At 38.9% G+C, this 24,106-nt stretch overlaps 1 protein-coding gene across 2 annotated transcripts in view; it reads right to left on the bottom strand.

Moving 5' to 3' along the window:
- Rims2 (regulating synaptic membrane exocytosis 2) overlaps positions 1 to 24,106 on the bottom strand; it is a 411,096-nt gene that overhangs the window by 88,995 nt on the left and 297,995 nt on the right. For both annotated transcript variants that reach the window (XM_042055663.1, XM_042055664.1), the window contains one exon: positions 9,897 to 10,069. In XM_042055663.1, the coding sequence (XP_041911597.1) occupies positions 9,897 to 10,069 (173 nt within the window). The remainder of the gene's footprint in view (positions 1 to 9,896; positions 10,070 to 24,106) is intronic.

Raw genomic sequence — 24,106 nt, 5'->3', positions numbered from 1 at the left:
GCTCCGCCTGCCTGTCCGCTCACCTATGTCGCCCTTCATGGTTATTTTAAGTCGTAAAGACCACTTTTGATAGTCCTAAATTTTATACCACGATCCTATACTTAAACACAACAAGAATAACATTTTTTCACTTCAAAAATACAAGCTAAATCTAAAAATATAAAATTACGATATACCATTAAGTTTTAGGCACACCTGCAGAAATAAATTTCAAAAGTATTACATAAAATAGTTATATCTGAAGATTAGGAACACAAATTCAAATGATTTCATTATAGAACATCTCAAAATGCACATGCATTTTACTACTGACAGCACACACGCACACACAGACAACTATCTATATTCATGGGGTTAGCTTTTCTGAGAATATACGTGACAACGCTGATTTAAAAGAATGAACTTTATGTTTCTAAGAATTAATACCCTCTATGCTTAACCTACTGACTGATTTTAGCTAGGTACTTTTACATAATCATATGAAAAAATAAGACATATCATATAGAGGAACCCATGAATTTGTGCAAAAAAGATGAAGAATAATTTAATAAGTATCTATCTATTATTATTATCTATTATTATATTTGTGAAAAAGGTGAATAATAATTTAATAAGTATCTATTATTATTATCTATTATTATTTTATTTGTGAAAAAAGATGAAGAATACTTTAATAAGTATCCATTTGGGGCCTTATGCTCAGGCTGCACCAAAACTAGAAAAGCTTCTCAAAATAGCCCAGGAGGGCTATTCAGTCATTTCAGCTGCACAGCACAGGCCCGTCAGCACTCCGCCATGGGTGAGGGAAGGACGTCCCATTCCTCCCAAGAACTTTTAGGAAGTTAAAGGTTGCATATTTCTCAGTGGTATAGGCACCAGCATCTGACCCTACTCAAGTAAATTACTCCTGACCCACGCTCATGCAGTCAATCCTTAATAAATACAACAGGTCACACGACAGACAGACAGACAGACAGACAGGCAGGCAGGCAGGCAGGCAGGCAGGCAGGCAGGCAGGCAGGCAGGCAGGCAGGCAGGCAGGCAGGCAGGCAGGCAGGCAGGCACACACACACAAGCAGGGGAGGGCCTTGGAGAAGAAGGAATCTATTGGGAGGAGGAAAAGGATGAGAGGAAATGAAGACAGGGGAGACTTTAATCAAAGACTATTATAGATATGTACGAAATAATAAAGTAATAAATAAGCTAAATGAATAGCCTTTTAATGTTTAGTTAGAAGCTATTAATAAATCTTGACTTTTCTGAGAGACTTTTCCTATGAAATCTACCTGGTCCTTTGGCTGGGCATGGTGGTGCTCGCCTTTAATCCCAGCACTTGAAAAGCAGAGACAGCAAGCCAGGGTTAGGTAGTGAGAGCCTGTTTGTTTCTAGCCTCAGGTTATGCCACTTAAAGGCATTCTATAATTGGATTTACATGTCAAAAGATACGATCTCACCTCCTGGAGAAATGGAGGTATCGGGTAGTAACAACACACTTTAATACCTGTCTAGTCTCCTTTCTTTCTCCCCCTGAGCCAGTGCACCCAACCGTGCTCCTCTGAGCCCCTCCTCCAGCTGCCGCTCTCCTCCACTCTCTCAGGCGCACTGACTCCTCAGACCAGGATCGGCCTGAGTTCTCACTCCTCAGGTCCAGAACCTGAGACGAGCACTTTCAGCTCTGTCATGCGCAGAAAGGAGTGCAATGGATTAGTGACACTTCTTATACTTAGCTTTTTAAACTTTATGATCTTAGTTTTTGCTGAAAATGTTAATATAGCGAGTGTACAAATCGATGAGCAAAGGATGAGAACGGGCTACGGAAGGGAAGGAAACTGTCACCCGCTGCTGGAAATAAAGCCTGACTTCTTTGCGTCAAGAGAAAAGAAAGGCCCGAGTGAAAACTTGAGAGAGCAAACTCTGAAGGCAGGTTGGGACTGAGAAGATATGCTTGGTAAAATAAACGCTTGAATTTTTAATATCTACATACAATACTTATTGAAAACAGTTCTTTCAGCATTTAAAAACTAACATATTATAATTTTTTTAATATTAACAGGGTTGTGCAATCATCAATACTATCTGCTTCAGGAAACCAACACCACAAAACAAATCCTTCATCACTTCATCAGAGGGACATCAGCTGTCACTCTGAGTTCTCTTTTCACCTCAAATCCCCGCTGTCACTGATTTACTTTTTTAAAGATAAAAATCACTTCATTGTGATGAGCCCACAAGTAAGCATGACACAGATACATACATTTGTTCAGCCCCAGCAGTGCGCATCTCACTGAAGGTCCAGACAGATAGAAGACCATATGCTCTTATTTCAGTAGATTTGCCTATTCCGCACATCTAACACACATGTGGTAAGTAGCATGGCCTTTGTCTCTGGCTGTTTCACTTGGCACAGAATTGGCAAGCTTATCCATACTGTACAGTGTGAATCAGTAATTTAAGCTTTTCCCTAGCTGACGATGTTCCCCATATGACTGTCTCTTACTGCTTATTCAATATTCAGTGAAGACGATTTTTATATCAAGTTTCACAAATTAACTACACTACTTCATAAAAATTAACTCCTTATGTTTCATGCTATCAATATAATGTTTAGATTTAAGGTTTTTAACCAATAAAGAATTTTCTAGTAATGTCCATGAGAGAAAAATAGTTTTTTATGAAAGCTGAAATGGAGTCAGAAAAATAGACATGACTTAAGTGATAATTAAATAGAAAATCAGTAAGACTCGGAGATTGGGAGGAGGCAATCGTGCCCAGCAGAGAAAAGCTAGTACAGAGTGTTACCTAGCTTTCTGGCTTGTGCAAGTTTGAATATAGGGTGCCAGATCCCTAGAGAGTGGAAAAAAAGAGAGTACGCTATTTATTAGGGTTGTTTTTTGATGGGTTGGGATAATAAAGAATCTAATTCTACATACTGAGTTTGGTATTTCCTGTGGCAGATGACTAAAATTCTTAGCTGGAAATAAAAATTTTAAGAGAAAGTTTTCTGTAGACTATTCTCAAATGGATGAGTATCATTAAGAGATAGCATCTTCAAAAAGGTCCTCATAGCTAATGCAAAGGTAATTCTAAATGGTTGCTTTAAGGACTTCCATGAACCATTTCTATTCAAGATTATAGTTAATGTCAAGTTAAGTCAGTTATCACAGGAAATCTGGAAGTCATTTATCTATATAAATACTCATTTATACATACACACATACATACATATGTACATACATATGTCTACCCATGCACTTCAAATCCATGAAACAAAAGCCATGACCAATACAGAAATGTGTAAAGTCTAAGCAAGGGGCTTAGGAAACACTGAATTTGCATACAGTCTCTCAGTGGTGGACAGAGAGATGAAGAGAGAAAGAAGAACATGCACAGTCACAAAGCCCAGAGGAAAATGTTTTACAGAAAGAACAGTAGTGGGGCAGAGCTGACAAAACTGCCCTAGGCAGGCAGTGGTGGCGCACACCTCTAATCCCAGCACTTGCGAGGCAGGTGGATCTCTGTGAGTTCGAAGTCAGCCTGGTTTACAGAGCAAGTTTCAGGCCAGTCTCCATAGCTACTGGGAAACCCTGTCTTTAAAAACATATATATCTCCCTGATAAAATATGAAGTGGATAACTAAATTTAGTAGCCTATTCAATAAAAATCAATAAAATTAAAAAATTAGTAGCCTATTTAATTCTATGCAGTTTTAATAAAAGTCATGCAATTCACAATTGCATGATTATAGAGACTATTTCAGTATGTATATGTGTAGTAAGAAAAATCAGAACATTATGTTATGTAGTCTAATATACAAAAATGAAGGAAAGAGAAAACTTCCCAGTGATATAGTTGAATAACATAGATCACAACATTGAATGGAATTAGTATTTTTTGGATGTTAACTCACATTCTGTGATAGACCAGGGAAACAGGAAAATACAGCGGGCCATTTTGTCCTCACATCTGAAGGACAGATATATGAATTCTTAAAGAAAGATGATCACAAAAATTTTCTAACATGGTTAAGTATCATTAAGGCAGCATCTTCAAAAATCTTTCATAGCTAATGCAGAGGTAATTTTAAATGACTGCCTTAAGGCCTTCTTCAAGACACTTCTATTCAGGAGTATAATGGATGTCTAGTCAGATGAATTACCACAGGAAAGAAATCAACGTTTTCAGATTATGAAAGAGGATGTGAAATTATCTTTAATTACAGATGACTCTTATACAGTCACAGAAAACTGTAATATATAAAATCAATAAACAAAAATCAATTGTACTTACACATCCTAGCAATGATTTATACAGCAGCAAAAACAAAATGTGTAGAGTAATTTTTTTAAAAGCATATGATGATTACACTAAAAATAAAAATATAATTGCAAGAAAGTAAAGAAAAAATTAAGTGGAACAACATCTCATGTTTGTGAACTGCAAAACATAATCTTAAAATCTCCATGTGGGGAGCTGGCTCAGCCCTCAGGTGCTTCCTGTGTAAGCCCAACACCTTGAGTTTGGTCCCTGAATGCATGGGAGAGAACTGCACAGGTTTCCGCTGACATGCACCAGCAGCACACATGCAGCAATAATATTTTTAAAAATTGTGATATCTTTAAAAATTATTTTTAAGTGGCAATAACTTTCACAGTGACTGAACCCAACGTCTATCAAAACTCCATCTGCTTTATTTCTCAGGAGCTCATGTGAAGATTCATTAGAAAATACAGCGTCCCCATGGCCTGGGGTATTCTTTTCCAGTGCACACGCTCCCGAGTCCTGCTCTGAATATATGGAATCACAGTTGTAGGGCGGTGCCCAGGTAATTCTATTTTACTCAGTTCAGTGTTCTGTATGAGCAGAAGACCGCGTTAGAATAAGACCCTCATATTATTACAGGCAAGCTGTACTTTCATGGAGAAAGGAAAAGATAAAGAAAACACATGCCATTGGTGCAACTATATAGAAGGGGACAGTCCACGGTGTCCTCTGAGATGAGGTAGCATGGAAAAATACTTCCAGAAAACAAACGGAAAATGAACTTGATAAGTCAAGCACTAAATACATTCTGACGTCACCTTCCAATCGGTAGAAACACATTCGCTGCTCTTTGCGCTCTTGGCTAACCACGGAACCAGCTACCCCTTGAGTTCCTGATCACATCATCAGAATGAAATGATGCCCACGTTCCTGCTGCTGTGTACAGTGTGCATCCAAACTGTGGGAAAGAGGGGACCACTGGCAAGGTACACATGCCTAGGAGGGTAAAGCATGCAGCTACACAGCACAGGATGAAGCTGAGAACGCATGATTTTAGCACCCCAATCAGTTATCTTCACATGAAATCTTGCTCTGGTCCTCTCTCCCGCCCTTTCTCCCCTCCTCCTTTTCGTTTGAAAAAGGCCCAGGCTCTGTAGCACAGCCTGGCATCGCAGGTGCTAGGATTTCAGGCGCTTGCTCTGCTACTCCATCAAAGTGGTGAAGTCTGCCTTCACATTTTACCAACGACGTAGACTGTAATGTAAAATTAGCATCCCATCAGCAATACCTGTGTATAAATACTCAGATATCCACTGCTCTCCTGCCTCGATAATTCAATGGTGTAAATCTCTCTGATAAAAACAACTAATCATGAAAACTTGAACCTAGAACTAATGTTTCCTACCAATAAGTTCCTATTAGAAGAGCAATCTTCATTAGAAAGGAAAAGTGTATTCGTACACCATTTATAGATATAGAATTACTAAACCTTTTGAAAATATTTGTCTTTTGGGTTCACTTGTTTTTACTTTTTGAGATAGGATTTCTTTGTGGGTAGCCCTGGCTGTCCTGGAACTTGCTCTATAGAATAGGCTGGCCTCAAATTCACAGAGATCCACTTGCCTGTGTCTCCCAAGTATTGGGATTAAAGGTGTGCATCACCATCACCTGGCAAGTTTCTTAATTTTTAATCTTTGTTTCATGTCCCCAGAATAGGGCATGGAAGAATGGATATGGTTTAGTTTGGACACAAAGCTATCAATATGGTTACTGGAAAAGCCATTCTTCTCGTTGCTTGGTTTTCAACTTCCATCCCTCTTCCCATAGCCCTATGCTTTCTGAAAGGTGTATTAATGAGGCTTTTTGTTTTGTTTTTAAGTAAGAAATCATTTTATCTTCCAGTGTAGAAATGTGGAACTTCATTTCTGTCTCAGTTATCAGTTCAGTACATGAGACATTTTCTAAACAAATACTGGTTGAATAGTTTCTCTTTATCTCTCAATGTCTTATCTAGTCCTAATTCTTTCTCTTCCCATATTATATAACATTATCAGAAAATGAATATATTTGTACCTTCTACAGTATACCATGTGCAATCACTAAGATGATGGGAAATTTTTTGCCAGATCTACATACATTTGTGTAAATATAAACAATCATGAATGCTATCATTTATTAATCAAAATATAAAAACCTAACATTCAAGGAACCATTTAAAATTTATTTTTGCTATCCATTTTCTTCTTAAACATTTAGCAAATTTACTTAAATGTGACTCACTGCAAATGAACAATATAGTCTTACACTGAAATATGCATCCTGCAACAAGGTCTAATCGCTGCAAAGATAATAGCAATCATAACAGCATTTTTGTTTATTAAAGTCATTATGGTAAGGACTAGAATTACCATAAATATTCAATAGTGACAATTCTTTTTCTTTGTAAAACCTGAATTCAAAATAAAAGATATGAAACATCCCTGGTTTACGGTAAAATAAGACAGTTTCCAAAAATGTTGTATAAGAATTTGATACATTTAGTTTTAAACAATCTATAATTGTAATATCAAGTATCAAAACACAAAGTTATTAGTAATAACCATACATATTTTCCCTCAGAATAAAGATAGTTAGGTTGATCCTAAAAAATAAAAGCAAATTTAAGAATTTAAGTTGTCATAATGAACAGGTAACAGCAACATTTTTTATGAGAAATTGTAGTAGTTACTTCTTGTTATCTTAAGAAATATAAGTTGCCTAGAGACATCAACCTGGCCCTTAAAATTTACAGGTCCACAAGCACCCACAGTAAGCTGAGTACAAGATAATTATCTCATTAGCATATACTCATCTCCCTTGCCCTCATAAAATAAAGGGGTCTTCTTGTCCTGAAGAAACGGTGATAGCAGCATTTAAAAGTGGAGCGCTTCACACCTTTCATCCCAGCACTCGGAAGGCAGAGGCAGGCGGATCTCTGTGAGCTCGAAGCTAGCCTGGTCTACAAGAGCTAGGGCTGTTACAGAGAAACCTTGTCTCTAAAAACCAAGAAAAGGTGGGCACTCATGTCGTGCACTTCTGAGCTCTGCCCACCATGCCAGGTTTACCAGTAAGCAGTTCTGGCTCAAGGCAAGCTCCAGTGCTCCTGTCTTCTCTGTATAGGGCAGAGACAACACACGAGACTCACTCTTGGCTATGCTCTTGGAAGAAAGCAGACTCTTACAGAAAGTGTCCTCTATGAATTAGTTGTGACATGATCATAATTTCCACAAATCAGAAAATGGTTGTTTCAACTATATGACAACTCAATGTAACTATCAAGTTAGATATGTAACAAAACAGACTTGAAATTACTGTCTTACCATCAAATCACAAAATGTGCTTTACTAAAAATGTTTTTCTGTTTACTGCATGCAATAAAGACCTGATAGAGTACAGATACACCTTAAAGAAGAAAGGAAATATACACAGCTGAATGATATACTAAGTGGGAAAACGCCTATGCCAATCGTCCTCTCTTCATTTTGAGAAAAGCACAATATGAAATGGGGTTTGAATATACTAATTTAAATTTGACATATAAACAGGTTTTGCTTCACAAGTAAAATTTGTGCAATATAAAAATCAAATTCTGCCAAAAAAGCTCGATTGCTTCAAAATGACATTATCTGCAATTTTCCCTTCCAAATAGATGTAATTAAAGCAAACACTTTATCTCGAGATGAAGTCTGCCTGCACTCCGCCATGCCCTGCACACGCCAAGACCTCGGCGGCTTCTGTTATGGGGTAGCAATTGCTCTTGTGCCTCCTGCAGTTTCTCCTGGGCCATCTTCCTGCTCTCGCAGTCTCTCCCACTAGGTCCACCGGGAGGGGAGCATGATCTAACGTGCCTGGCCTCCCGCTCGACCTGGGAAGCTACCATTTCTTTCAGAGAATCATGGACCAGGTGGTGTGGTGCATGCCCGGAATCTGAGCATTTAAGAGGCCGAGGCAGGAGGATTATGATGAGTTTGATACTAGCCTGGGCTAATCATAGCAAGTTCAGGTCCAGCTTGGGCTAAGAGTGATGTGTTGTTTCAAACAACAAAACCAGCAAGAAAAACAAATGCCAGAAGATAGAGAACACTGCCCCTGTCGGCTAACTGTTCTCAGGCCTCAGACTGCACTGGGCTACCCCAGGAAACCAGTAAGTCTCGAGGGACACAGAGACTTAATACGCTTTTTCCAATTTTTAAAGTTTTTTTTTTTCAACACAGCAATTATCTTTTGTAAATTATGTCAGAATTTAGGCCCTTTATTTTAAGGGTATTGCCTTCTTTTCCCCAAACAGTCTCCACTCTTGGTAAAAAGACTTTGCAAGGTCCACTTTCACTCCTCTTTAAAGGAAAGCTAGGAAAGCAAACTGTGAATTCACGCTAATAACACAAATTAAAATCAAACTTAAACTTGTTGGTAAACAAAATCAATCAGACTCCCAGATCTAGAAGATATAAATCAAAGACTTTTGCAAAGCAGTATTTCCAGTGTAGCAGTCAGTTGTGGTAGAAGCTAACACACACACAGGCACAGCAAAAGATAACTTTGAAGGTGAATGAAAAGGAAGAAGCCATGTTACTAACGGGCAGCCCCTACACAGCCGAATGGCTTTACCTGTCGTCGTCCTGGGAGAGGCTCCTTTGCAAGGGCTCTTTACTCCGGCGTCCTCCTGCCCCTGGATCCGGAGGAGCATCTCGGGCTCTCCCCTCATCTCCTGGTTCTCTGCTCCTCTCCTCTCCGCCTGTCTCTGCACTCTCCTCCCCTCTCCCAGCTTCTCTAGTGAGTTCCTCCTGGGCCGCTGGCTCTTCCTGAACTGTCTCTTCTTGCTTAGCCCCACCTTCCCCACCCTCTTCTACTCCCTTTGTCCTTTCAATGAAACACAAGTGGAAGGCATGCAAAGAAACACAAAGAGAAAAAAGAAAAGTCAAGAAAAACAAATGCAAGTGAACAGAGACAATGAAGACACTCAAAACCTAGGTGAGCCGGAGATGGTTTAATGTTGAGTGCATTTCTCACTGCGTGTAAAGATGCACTAGGAAGCATTGCCTGAGCACGCTAGCTCTAAAATTGCAAAAACCACGGGAAGCAGGTTGGGGCTGCAGTCTCTCCATCACAGAGAGCTCCAATATCCACGAAGCAACAAGACAAGAGGGAACAGAAAGAAAAACTAATGTGTACTAAATTTTCTTGAGGCAGTGAAGAAGGCTTCCATGTACTTTGATGTTTTCAAGGGGGTAGAAAGCCTCTTATTAAAAAGTAATAGTTTTTTAAAATTAATGAAATGTATTCAACTACAAAAAATACCCAGAAAAATTGTTTTCCATAATCATTATAATGTTAAATTTACACCTTCAGTTAACCTTTATTTTAATTTAATAATGATCTAACAATTGCAGTCTAATTTTTAAGTTACAAGCATAGAGATAATTCAAGCGATTTACTATAAAAAAAACTGTCATCAGTTCCATAAAAACTGACCAAGATTCAAAAAAAAACACATACAGAATATCCTATAGCTTTTACAGATTATACCAATATCCTATATTTATCCAAAGAAAGAGGGCCCTCTGATACACACGAGCAGTTACACCCAGTGCCCTTACCTGATTCTTCTGTCTGCTCTCGGCCGCTCTGACTGGACGGACACGTAGCTTGTGCTGCTGAAACGAGAGGCACTACTAGTCCTGGACACGGCAGACCCTTCACTCACATCACTGCCAGAGGACTTAGTGGAGACAGTGTCTGCCCCTCTATGTGGGTCCCATCCTGATCGGTACTGTTGACACAGATTGACAAACATGCAGAAGCTGTCAGTATTACCACACAAAGCAATTGTTAGCTTGCTCCTATTTCAGCTCTTAATTGTCCACGGAGGGCACTGCAATACCCAACTCCGTTGCACTTAAAACAAGTGAACGGTAATTGTCCTAAAACAAGAATTAAATTTATATGAAACCTTTGTTTTTAGCAAAGTAACTGCAGCATTTCCACCACACCCAATGAGGGCCATTAAAAGTTTCAGAACAGCAATGGCCTCAGGGAAGAACATTTAGCTAAAATCTGGGAAATAAACATTTTGCTTAACAGTAGGGAGCGCGACTCTTAAATTTCTGATTAAAATTTGAAAGAAAAAAATCTGGTCAAGTTGTCTCTGTAGCTATAAAGACCAATTCAACTTTCTCTTTAATCCACTGCGCTTCACTGAAAACCTAGAGATAACACAAAATCTAATTAATGAAAACTAGCGATTTTAGAAAAGCCAAGAGAAAAGAGAAGTTTAATTTCTGAGCAGTTGCAGGAATTTGGACGAATCCTAGAAATATTAGAAAAGGTTGTTATTATTTACCAATAGCTCAATCTTCCTGGAATGGAAATAATTAGATAGTTAAGTAGCAAAGTCAGGGTTCAGGGGATTCTAGGGAGCTCAAATATTCTGGTAAATTGAAAACCAAAATAAATATTTCATGTTAATGACCTATTCTCATAAAATACATTTAATGTTAAAACTAATGGATACAATTTAATTTTATTACAGCAAAAGATTAGTTGCCAAGAGTCTTCAAGCTGAAATTTAAAAGAAGGAAAGAAAAAAGAAAGAGAGAAAAAGATGTGGACCCTGGCGCCTGGAATCTTGGAGCGAAGGAGACTCAGCAGCTGAGCAGAGTCGGGCAGCTTCCTCAATCTTTAATATTCTTGTCATAATCATATCCTCCTTGCATGGTTGTTTTGAAAATTAGAATATGTGTTCTGTTATATTGCACCTCATATCAGGTAAATTAGTGGCAGATTCTGACTGTGTTATCACCAGCTGGAGTTGTCCTCTGAAATCCACCCAGCACGGCTGCTGCTGTCAATGGTGTTGCATAGGAGAGCACCTGCTGCCGGATCTCCTCCTATGCTCGTGCCGCACCTTATGCCCGCAGTCTTATTGTTAAGAATCATTGTTAGTCTAGTTTGGGAGAACTTTCTAAATTCAGGTGTAGGCGAGTTTTACAAAGTTTTGAAAAATATGTAAAAAGGTCAGTCAGAAATAGTGTCTCAGCATAAATATTTCAAACATTTTGGCCAATACCACTTGACTGGCAAGTGGCTATAGCTTAAACACTTATAACCAAATGACTTGCTTCTGTTTCTTCTGGATCTCACAGTTTTTATTAAAAACTGACTCTTCAAATACAGGGACTGTTTCTAAGATGCCATAAAACATTAATAATCAAATTTATTAATCTAGAAATCCGTAATTAAATCAGTTAGCAACTGATTTTTTTTGGTTCACCTTATTTGTCAACTTTAATTATCAAAACAACAATTAAATTATTCAAAACACTGTTGCCCCTTTACCCAGGAAATGTTTATACAAAGAGAATGATACTGTTTATTAGTAAGAATAACATTGTTTATTTTTAATTCACTTATTTGGTACAAATTTAGCTCATAATATTCTTTTTTAAATAAATTTATTTAAAAGTACCATTTTACTTAACTTACTATTATTAGTGTATTGCTATTATTAGTGTATTATTTCAGTAGGTACATTCAAGCTTTTCTGTTATGCATCCACCTGTACATCTAAATAATATATGTGTGAACAACTGTAATATATTTATATTTTCCACTAAATTTATTTAAGGTACATTGACCTGAAGTTGAGACATATATGCAAATCTTCAATTTTATTCATGTATCTTTTAAAATTTCAATTACAAAAAATGTTTTAATTGTTCAAAGATATTGAACTGTACCTGGGGGGAAATCTTTATTTTTCTCATTTCTATAATTTATAAATAAAGAGAGGCTAGCTGCTACCATTTATTCTCTGTGTGTAATTATTTCATAATTAGAAAAGCAGTCTAGCATTATATTTCTTACTTGCCTTTGCTCATGAGACCATTAGATCTGAATTCAAATGAAAAACAAAAAGCTTTAATTGTAGCAGGAAGCAGAAACGATAACAGTCATTAAGAGCCAGGTTTCTTAGTGAGACTGAAGTGCTGGTCTGAAGTCCAGCCCTGTCAATTAGTGTGTTCTCACTCTTGGACCAAGTGCTTTTATGAGTGTCTCGGTTATCAACTGTTAAAACAGCGCCTTTCTGTCAGGCTTGCTGCACAGATTAACAGAGCAGTGCCCGTGGCTAGCAGAGTATTTGAACATTATAAGAGTTTAAACGCAAATGAGACTTTGTTTCTAAATCTTAGATTTGAACGCAAACTGCTGAAGGCCTGGTAAATACTTTCCTCAATTTGTGTTTCTCTTAGCAGATAAAGCAAGTGACTGCTGCAAATTCAAGGCCAGCTTGGGCTACAAAGCAAGACTGCCTAACACAATTCCAAAGAACACTCAGCAGTCTCAGTGCAGTGCCTAAGGCATAGGGTAATTAAATGAGAAGGAATTAAATAATATCTCTTGTATCAAAAACAGCAAATAGCTAAAAGCTGTAGCTTGGAGGTAGAATTGGTATATTACTCAAGACTGTACCATTCTGTTGACTTCTAAGCAACTAAGCATGTTGAAAACACAGAGATGTCTGTGTATACAGCCACAAAGAGACAAGTAATAAACAGAATGAGAAACTTAAAAAGTCCAAACAAGAAAGTCATTTAAAATTACATTATTTGTGTGTGTGTGTGTGTGTGTGTGTGTGTGTGTGCACATGCTTTTCACAGTACAGAAAGCAGGGAAAGAAGTCATCAGCAGTCTTTCCTAGCTATGATTCCTATGAATGACGATAACGATCTACTGAACAAGACATGACCTCTGATGCAACCATGGCAGGACTGTTACGCACTCAACCTATTGTTTTCTGACTGGATTTGAGGTCACTCTACAGGAGGGAAGGCATGCCTGGCACTGCAGGTCTAGGCAAGAGCTGGTTGGCTGTGGAAATCGTGGGCCTTGGTTGGGAACCTACTCTTTTTGCTAAATGAAGATATTGTCAAGAAGCCTTCCAAACTGTCACTTCTATCTAGAGATCCGGGCTTCTCTCAGCCTCGCAATGGGCAGATGTTAATGCAGAGACTCCTAACTGGTAAAGGTGCTTAGAGTAAGTGTTAGTGAAGCCTCAACTCCAACAGGGTTATTTATTTATACCACCTCTTCAAGGCTCATAAAAGATGGGGTGGAAATATAAGAGACAGAGGACAGGAAGATGTGCGCCAAAAAGATGTCTTCTGGACATGAAATTCCACTTTATTCATAAGGTTGCTGCAGTTGCATCACCTGCACAAGACCTATACAATACTAATACTTCAAAGTTTATCTCGTCAGGCATGCCAAGTGAACCCCATGAGGCCCCACTCATTCATGGGGACTCTTGGCAGTTAATGGCCGCTGAAAGGATGGTGTAATTCTCTGCAGTACAGCAACCCTGACAAGTTGCTCACACTCCAGTGAATAACATTCTGGTGATGCTCATGTCTGCACTCTCCACAAAAGGAAGAACATGGGAGTAAGTGGGGAGGGGACTGGGAAGAAGGATTTCAGCTGGAAATGGAGTGGTGGAGGAAGAAAATGGTTAATGTTCATTCTGCATTAGAGAAGGCAAGAGAGGTTGAAAATGGCTGAAACTCATTGTATACATGTATGAAGCTACCAAGAATAAAACAATGAAAAATAAAAAGTTCTTCAACATAAAAAGGACATAGTCTATACTTAGAATAAAACATAATCATATATATAATTCAATCTCTCCCATAAAATTATGACCTGATACTATAATTTATGTTGAAAATGTTTAATGTATTTTTATTCAGAGGCTAAGAAAAATTATAAACTTTAACAGTGATATAAAATCAGTTCAATTATTATGCCCAGAAAATGAGCTATGAATATGAATAATAGGTTTATCCAGAAAACAGTTGGTATTGTCTTTGCATTATATATCAAATAAGGTTTTAAACAATTGTCAGGCAGGACACAGCTGTCAGACTAACAAGGAATGTTATTATTCTATTTAGTGGAGCGAAATCATAAGGTTCATAATCTTAGCTGAAAACTACCCTGCTTGGAGATCACTAAACTCTTGGGCAAGGCTTTCCCGGTAATATTTTGATATTTCATATGCTAATATCAAGCAGAGCACGAACTACAGAAACTTACAGAAAATTATCATTCTTCAGGATGTTTCAGACTCTCAGGAGTTCCTAAAAGCTAATGTTGTTCCTATGTATCTAAAATTAGTGGGACCTCAGTGGCCTGGTAAAGCTAATGTTCTTCCCATGTATCTAAAATTAGTGGAAAGTAACAGTGTATCTGCAAAGCTCTATTGAAAAGCCAGAAGTCATTAAAATTTTAAGATATAGTTGATAAAATTGAATTTTCAAAATAAAAGTTCCATACTCTTCACTGTCCTCATTTGAAGGCTTGGGCAGTTTCCCGAACTATTATTGCTGCTCCCTCCCTCCCCATAGTGTTGCATCAACTTTGACTACTTCAATTTTTGTACATGAACTGGTTGGTTTCAATTTAACAAGTCTTACTAAACCCTGTAACCTGTAGCACAAAATGCTAGTCTATGGAATTATTACAATCGCCAGGCAGAAAACAATATCATCATTATTAACAACAAAGTAAGTTTATGTATCAATCAAGTATTTGGAAGAATTGCTAAATCACATTTAGGGCATGTGGTGGTTGGAATGAGAATGACTGACACGGGCCAGTATGTTTGAATACTTGGTCCCTACTTGGTGGAACTGTTTGGAAAGTGTTAGGGGGTGTAGGCTTGTTGGGGAATGGCTTTGAGGTTTCAAAAGTCCAGGTCATTACTAGTTAGCCTTCTCTGCTTCATGCTTGTGGGTCAAGCTGTAAGCCCTCAGTTACTGCTCAAGTACCATGCCTGCCTGCCTGTCTCCTGGTTCTGGCTGTTATGGTCATAGACTCACACTCTGAACTGTAACCAAAGTCTTTCTTCAATAAATTGCCTTGAATCATGGTGTGATATGGGATTCCCCTCATATGTATGCTATGAAAATGTTTTATTATCATTAGTTAATAAAGAAGCTGTTTGGCCTATATCAGGGCAGAATACGTAAGCCAGGCAGAAAGAGATATACAGAGAGAGTAGGCAGAGTCAGAGAGACTCCATGTAGCTGCCAAAGGAGAGAGGTACTGGACTCTTACCAGTAAGCCACAGCCTCATGCCAATACACAGATTAATAGAAATGGGTTATTTTAAGATGTAAGGGTTAGTTAACAAGAAACCTGAGCTAAAAGGCCAAGCAGTGTTGTAATTAATACAGTTTCTGTGTGATTACTTGGATCTGGGAGGCTGGATTACTCAGATCTGCTGTCTCCAATTACAATGGTGCATTATCATAGAAAGAGAAAAGTAACTATGACATGAAGAAAAAATAATAAGTAGACCTATAGTGATACTATATTTGTATTTCAATAAATAAAGCTTGTCTAAAGATCATAGTGCAAAGCTAGCTACACTAGTCAGTCATAGAGGCCGGTGGTGGTGGAGCACACCTTTAACACCAGTGCTAGAGGGGAATATAAGGCAGGATAAGATAGGAACTCTCTCTCTTTTCATTCTAAAGATTTCATAGAAGTAAAAGCTCTCTAGTGGTTGGCTGCTTTGCTTCTCTGATCTTTCATCTTGAACCTCAATATCTGTCTCTGGGTTTTCATTATTTGCGCTACATAGACCTAAAGGTTAGGAGAACAATTAGGACTAACAACATTTGGAAGTGAGGGAGGGGGAATGTATGGCCAAGACTTCTGGTCAGCTTGGGTGCAGGACGGAGAACAGGGACAAAGCCTCTACTACAATGAGGGAATGACGTGAGTAGGGGTTGGTACCATTTTTGCCACGATGCCTTCATATTATATCATAACTCAGAAAGAGTATCTGTTGTCCCTTCAGAACTACATAATAATAGTTCATCTCTCACATGAGCCAGCTTTTCTCTCCTGTGAAGTATTTAAGGCTCTTACAATGACGGATTGCAACATTCCATTGTACACAGAAAACAGCCTGTCAGGGACAGTTTTGTTTAGGCGTGACTCCTGGTGAGGGTATTTTATAATCTGTACATGAGAGAGGCAGAGAAAAGCCAGAGACACTGGATATCTACAATATTCTCCCAGTGAAGATGCTCCTAAGAGACGGGAAGGGATCCGAAGTTCAGCAGAGCCTACAGAATGTCTGTGTCATGCTGGAAGGGAGCTAAAGGCAGAAATGTTCTCCAGAGCCCGATACACTGAACCTTCCTCTGGACTGTCTTCAGTCAGTGCGGTAATAAAACTAATTTGTTTATTACCTGTAGTCCTCATGAAAGGCAGTCTTTTAAATAGTATATGCAAACTGTTGCATTGACTCTCCCCAGTCGTTATGAGAGGGCTTTTGCCATAGTAGGAGCTAGAAGAGGGTTGTGTGAGGTAAAATGAGCTAAGCCCTGGATGGACTCCAAAAAAATAGAAATGAACTCTCAGTATTCACAGAGAATCAAGCATCACTCGGAGTGACCCTAAATGACTAAAACGAAGCCTTTGTTGTGGTTTTATCATTTGATTTCATGTCTCTCAGTTAGGTCTGCTGTCATTTCTCCCCATCTCCCTAACCTTTCCAACTATCCGCCTTTCTAGATTATCATCCCCTGAAGGAAAACTTATTCCTTTTGTTGCCCTGTAATCTAGATTCTTGGCTAGTAAAAAGGAGAAAAATCAATAAATAATAAAAGTAGATGAAGATAATAACTAACATTGATGGTAACAGTGAATGAGAGTCTTCTCTTCACCATGAAGCGTCAAACCATAGCAGAAGATGCTGCCAGAACAGTCTGCAGTTCCTTAATCTTTCAAGTCCCGCGGACTGTGTAGGAAGCAGTGCTTTGGCAGATCTTAACCAACCAGCTTTCTGGAGGCAACAGTTGTAATTGAAAGACATTGTTTATAATTATGATTTAAAAGTTTCCACCATGGACATAAGGTAGAAAACTTGCATGTGTGAAGCTCTGGACCCAAACCCTTGTGCCTCAAAACTAAATGAAACGAAACAAACCAGACAAAACAGAAAATGTGCAGCTGGTGCCGTTCATCCCGTGGTGCTGTATACAGAATTGAGCACAGCGTGGGGATGGGGTTTAGAAATATGGGCATTGCTTGAAGGATTCACCAAGAGTCCCGGGAGACAAGTAAAGGTCAACACAATATCTGGAACATACTAATCCCAGGAAACCTTTGGAGCGTGACCAGCAGTAGCAGCATGAGGTGAAAACCAGGATCAATCGAGCAGCATGTATGCCAGTACCGATTCGAGAACTCAGCCGCAATCGCTTGGTCTGAAGAAAAACAACTGAGTAAAGTATTTTTCCTAGAGGATTGGTAAAGGAAGAAGTAGAACCAGTAGGCAATTTTGGCTTTCCTAAAGCCCGGCCTTGTGGGAACTCTGTATTCTACTCAGAGTCAGCTCATGGTTGCAAAATATGTTTGATTCATTTCCATTAATTTCTGAAATTTCCAGATGTAGGGCCTATGCCAGTTTCTAAAACAAAAGCCCAGGCTTAGAGAGTTCAGGTAACGGTGGAGCCCATGGGTTGCATTAGTAAAGGGTGTTACCATTCTGTTGTTCAGAAGCAGTAATAATCCAGCCCATTCTATTGCAACACTTGCACAAACTACTCTACAGGCAATGTGATATCTACTGTAAGTCAGTGACTTCTTAGCTTTCTTCCCTTTCCTCCTTCCCTGACAGGCTCTTGGAATGGCTGCTCAGACAAGGGCCCCTGTGGTTTCTCCTACACTTCCTTGACTATTCCTACTTAATAATTTTTTTCCTGGCTTCATTTTTCTGATCCTTATTTAATACATTTGCCAAAAGTTTCCATCTAAATCCTCTTTTCTTTTCATTATATTGCTCCACTGATGTTCATTATTTATGTGGTAATGACCACATAATGACTAATGGCTTCTTATCTTATATCCTGACTAATATCCCAAACTTTCATCTCATACTTGTCCACACTAATAGACTATCTCCCACTTATGGTTTTCAGGTATATTCAATATGGCCAAAGCCAAATTTATTCTCTTTTTCTTCAAAACAGCCCTTTCTGAATCGCTCTCAGTCTCTGTGCTAATTAATAGACACAAAATTCAAGTAGATTTCATAAAGGTGGCTGTGAATTACCATGGACTTCTCCCCAGTATTCTCCTCTTTAATCATCAAGAAATATTGGTTACTCATTTAAGAGACACCAATATCACTTCAATATTTAGACCACTGGGACTAATGAATAGGCTCTTGGTCTTTCGTATTGGTGAGTACTTAATGGGTATTCACCTGTGGCCATTACTGCTGAATGCCCACCCAACATGGTTCCTCTTCCTCCCTTCTTTACTAAAGCACTCCAGCCTAACGACAACAGCAGAGCAAAACTTCATTTTCTAGGAGCCTTCATAGCTAAGCTGAGAATTGGACTAATTTGACCACTAATTCAGGAACATCTAGAGGATGGAGCTAAGAGAAAGCTTTTACTTTTCTAATTATAATGGGCCAGTCTGCTGGGATGGCTGTTGAAATTTCCTTCTTCTCTGACTGAAGCTTACTGACTCCATCTGGCAGTAGCAATTCTGTGAATGAAAGGCTTTTCCAAGGATGGAGTGGAAAGAATACTTCAGGAAGTAGCAATCCAGCCCCGGACTGCTGTTTGCACTCTTTGTTGAATGAAAAAAAAGGACAATCTTTGACTGATTTTGGTAATTTTGTCTATTTTTGTTGTTGATGGATGAACAGCTGAGTGCAAACCTAATGACCTGTGCTGACTAGGTGTTTGTCAACTTCATACAGCTAGTGGCAGTTTAGAAGAGGGGACCCCAATTAAGAAAATACTCCCATTCATCGGGCCCATGGCTAAACCTTGTACTTCATCTTCTTGATTGATGACTGATGTACGAGGGCACAGCTCCCTGTAGGTGGTCCTTGGCTGGTGGTCCTTGGGTCTATAAAACGTAGGCTGAGCAAACCACAGAGCAGCAGCCCTCTATGGCCTCTGCATCAGTTCCTGCCTCCAGGTTCTTAGAGTGTGACCTAGACATTGTGATATGAAGCAAACCTTTTCCTGCCTAAATTGTATTTGGTCATGGTGTTTATCATAGCAATAAAAACCTCAACCATGACACCAATATACAACTCTTTCTAATGTGTATCCGAAAAAAATATATTTTCTAACCTCAGGCTAGAGACATATTCTCTAAACAACATCAATGAAAATCAAAATGCGGTCATCTAATTTTGAATCTGAGAGGCAGTATATATACTGCCCATGGGTGAAGAGCTGAAAGACATGGATATGTATGGAACTGTCCTTCTACTACGGTAGTCATGCAACCTCAAGCAAGTTGGTTGACTTCATTGAGTCTAGATCAAAGCAACAACCGTATGAACTCTCTCGTGGCAGCATGTGCTACCGATGAACCAAGAGCCTTGTCTCTGTAGATATATCATGACAACAGTTAGCCACAGTCAAAGACAACAGTCCACTCTCAGGATATCGAGCTTTGGCAACCATTTAGCTCTAACTTCAAATATCTTGACCTAAAAACCTTGAAACTAGCTAGAGACCTCCTTTATAAATTATTTTCTAACCCCATTTCTCACAAATAAAAGAATAAAATAAACCTAATTTGCTAATTCACATTCAGTCATTATGCAAATAGTTAACTTATAATTCCACCTATATTTGATTCTAAGGAAAGTTTCAAATCAAGAAAAAGAACAACCTTTGACTACAACTAATTAAAGTTTGAATAATTATTATGGTTTACATATAAATTTAGATAATTTATCATTTCCCCTTCTGAAAAGATAATAATTGTTATTTTTAAAATTCTGCCTACATATAGAAAATATACTAATTGCCTATGATCTACTTGGAATCCAGCAATAGGACATTTACTGATCTAGGTTTGTTTTCCTTCCTTTCTTGTGCTGTGGAACTGCAAAGGCATGCCGCCCAAAGTTTCTGCATCCCCCTGCAACTGTGGAGTCTGCTTCTCTGCTTCTCTCAGATGCTGAAGAATTAGCCACATTAACAGTAATAGTCCATTGTGATATGAGACAGCACCTCACTTGTTCCTTTTGAGAACAGACCCTCACAAGTAAACGTTTTCATGCACATGGAAGCCAAAGGAGGACAGGATAAAATGCCAGCTCTCAGTCCAAACAGAAGGACCCAGACATAAGAGAAGCACCTCACCAATTGGTTCAGTGATGCTCTCTTTAAAAGCTCAGGCCGGAAACATTTACAGTCTATTTCGAATTAAGAAAGTAGAAAGAGAAGCATGAGAGGCATAGCAGAGGGCCGAAGATGTGTTTGGAAGAGCAGAGTCTGAGGGGCCTTAGAGCGAGAGGACGGCTACTGGGGAAGAAAGGGCACCAGACAGGAGAACTGGTAAGAAGACAGCAGCAGGAAGATCAATAAAAAATGAAATATGCCACAATGAAACTTAATATCCTGAATATTAATTTTTTAAAAAATTAAAAAAGAATATGAAGAAACCTGGCCAAATCCACAAAAACTTATTCTTGGCCTTTGTAGCCATCTTTAAGTATTACATGACTCACTGCCTAATTTTATAATTCATTAGAGAATATTTATGTGCTTTATTAAGAAAAGAGACATCCTAATAGATAAGCTTTGTTAATCATGTCTCAGCTGTGAAGTGGCCAGCTAGCATCTCAAGGGTTGCTATAGAGATAAGACACGGGACACCAGCAGCGGGACCACAGCTATGAGAATCTGAAGCAGGCAGGTAGAGAAGAAACAGAATGAGCGGGGCTATCAAGTAGGGATTTATTTAAATAGCAGTACGTTGGAAGGTAATAGGTACTTGTATCTGGGAGAACTAAAGTTAACTAATAATCTGACATCTACATGGCATTCATGAAACAAAATGGCCTGAGAATCCCTCTGGGCCAAGCAGGTGGCAGATCCAGCAATGCTGTGCTGGGAATCTGGAAGATCCAGTGCTTTAACCTTTAACAATGAGGAGGAGTCCGTGATTGATCTTCACAGAGAACAGCTGCCAAGTATGTTTGCATCAGGGCGGCAGCCTCTACACAGAACTCCTGATCTTTAACTTTCATTATTATCTTTAATATTCTATTAGTTACATTTTATGCTTTCAGTTTTCCAAGACAGGGTTTCACTGTGTAATCCTGGCTTTAAAGGCACACATTGTTTTAAAGGCACACATTTGTTAGTCATAGTGACTGCCTTAAAAATCTTCAAAGCCTATAATACTGTAAAATTCATAAAACTTTAGAAGAGCAGTATAGAAGGATATAATATAGATACTGTATTCTTAAAATATAATATCTGAGGGAGCACACAGCCCCTTGTGGGCGGTGCCATCCCTGGGCTGCTGGTCCTGGGTACTAAAACAAAGCCGGCTGAGCAAGCTGTGGGAGCAAGCCTACTGTAAGCAGCACCCTCCATGGCCTCTGCATCAGCTCCTGCCTCCAGGGTCCTGCCCTGTGTGAGTTTCTGTCCTGACTTCCTTTTGGTCAAATGTAAACTCAATAAACCCTTTCTCCCCAACTTGCTCTTGGTCATGGTGTTTCATTGCAGCAATAGAAACCCTAATTAAGACAGATGTTAAAAAGTAACTTTCAAAATCTTTCCCAAAATAAGCTTATAATATTTTAGTTTGCCTTCATTATCCATGTTCACTCAGAAAGCTGAACATAAACTAAAATAGCACATCCTATGGACCGCTTACTAGCCCCCATCAAACGCCCACAGCTGGAGGAACTGGAAAGACAATTGTTCTGTCCATTCTCAAAAGTGCGTATTTTAGTTGGAAAGACAAGAATCAGGACCTACACAGTACACAGAACAAAACACACATAACCCCAGGTACCCAGGGCATAACTGGTTCAGAGGATCCATGGGTTTCCATGTGTTACCGTCAGCATTCTTTCTGATTCTATGTTTCACTCTTTACTGTGTGACAGTCTCATGCATCTATGAGAGAACTTTTAGTCATCATCGCACATCCCTCTGCTGGACTCCCTCTTCCCGAGAAGCCCCTCCTACTTTCACATCTTCCATTGTGTGCGACCCACGGAGTTTATTTATTTACTTCTTGCCAGATAGTGGGTGGGAGGTTACTTACTGCAGCAAGGGCAACATGCCAGTGACTATCACTGAAGAGAAGGGCACCCTCCTCACAAACTAGCTGCTCATAGTCCTCAGAGAGGACTGCACCTACCCATGACAGTTCAAAACCTTTCTTGTGCATGGCTATTTTTATGCTTGCAGTACTTATGCACAACACTTTATCTTATTAGATTGCATGAAATAGTCTTACTATATTATTTCATTGCATTTATCCTTTATTTTTAATATAATTCCTGATTACATTAAGCAAGATTTCACTCCTTTCTGTGGCCCACATTACCCATTTCCTAAAAAGTATTCTAATTGTTAGCAAATCATCAGTTCTGATAGATCAATAATATCAAATGGGAAAGCACAAATTGTTTTATTTTTCTGAAGGTAAAAGAGAATTGTTACTCCCTGTATTCTTAGAAAACATAGAAACAAACTGTGCTTTTAACACATGGTGCTACTGCCCATGGGCTGACCCTTTACCTGCAGGTAGCCAGATACAATTTACTTAAAATTCTTTCTTTTGTTAGTCTTTAGGAACATTATATTTACTGAAAAAATAAGAAATTCCACTTTAGATGGCGCTACAAAAGTCTAAGCTGCAGTTACACTCATTTCCAACAACTTCTTCATAAGAAATATTCTAGCACTTCCTACCACTAAAGGCGACTGCATGGCTGCAGGTGGAAATGGATAGACAGTGGAAGAGACAGTAAGTCTGTGCCTGCATGTCAGCATGAAACTCAAGTTGAAAGAAACACACCTTGGATGTGATTTCAGAGCTAAGAAGCTTTCTAAAGTGAACTTTCAGGAACAAACTCAGAATATTTTCTAAGGATCTCAGAGAACAGAAGGGGAAACAGGAAGAAACAGAGAGAAAAAAGGAACAAATCAACCAAAATGCTCAAAACGTTATAGCTTCAGTTAGCAGCGTTAATACCATCACCTGCATTGTACTAAGCATGCCTTGCATAGCGCCTGCAATCTGGTACATGCAGACCAGAAAGGGGCCTGGGAGGTCTTGAACTGGAGAGGCTGTAAGTCACGATGAGGATGAGGAACCAAATGCAGGCCTTCAAGAGCAGTGCATGCCCTTGGCCCCTGAGACATCTCTCCAGCCCCTCACGTGGTCATTTAAAGGACCATTACCTAGTTTGTAAAGATTTGATGTGGTCTGACTTGAGCTGCTTCCAAATTCACACGTGGAAGTCAGTGTATCAGAATGTGACTGCACTAGAGGACAGGGACTTTAGAGGTGACTGAGATAAAATGAAGTCATTTGGCTGAGCCCTAATCCATTTAAACTGGTGTTGGGACATAGCATAAAGAAAAAAGATGGGGAGAACCCAGAGAAAGGCTACACTGGAAAGTCAAGGAGGACATCAGGAGGAACCAAAACTTTTAACCTGGATTTTAAATCTCTAGCATCCAAAAACTTGAGGGCATACACACCTGGAATTTAAGTTACTCAATCTACAGTGCTTAGTTAATTAATGAACACAACATGTTGTTAAGGAAAAGGGGAAATAAAAGCTAACTTTTTCAAAAGAAAGTCAAAGATTAATTACATATTAAAATATAAAATGTCCAACATTTCATTAAAATTATTTACTGTGAATATTTTATATACATATTCCAGTGAAATGAAGATTTGACTAGAAGTTGCTTCCATCAACAAAAACATCAAAGACAGAAAC

Source organism: Arvicola amphibius, chromosome 9 (assembly GCF_903992535.2).
Source record: "Arvicola amphibius chromosome 9, mArvAmp1.2, whole genome shotgun sequence".
Lineage (NCBI taxonomy): Eukaryota > Metazoa > Chordata > Mammalia > Rodentia > Cricetidae > Arvicola > Arvicola amphibius.
The sequence above is the reverse complement of the archived record's forward strand: the minus strand, read 5'-3'. Positions and strand labels throughout refer to the sequence as shown.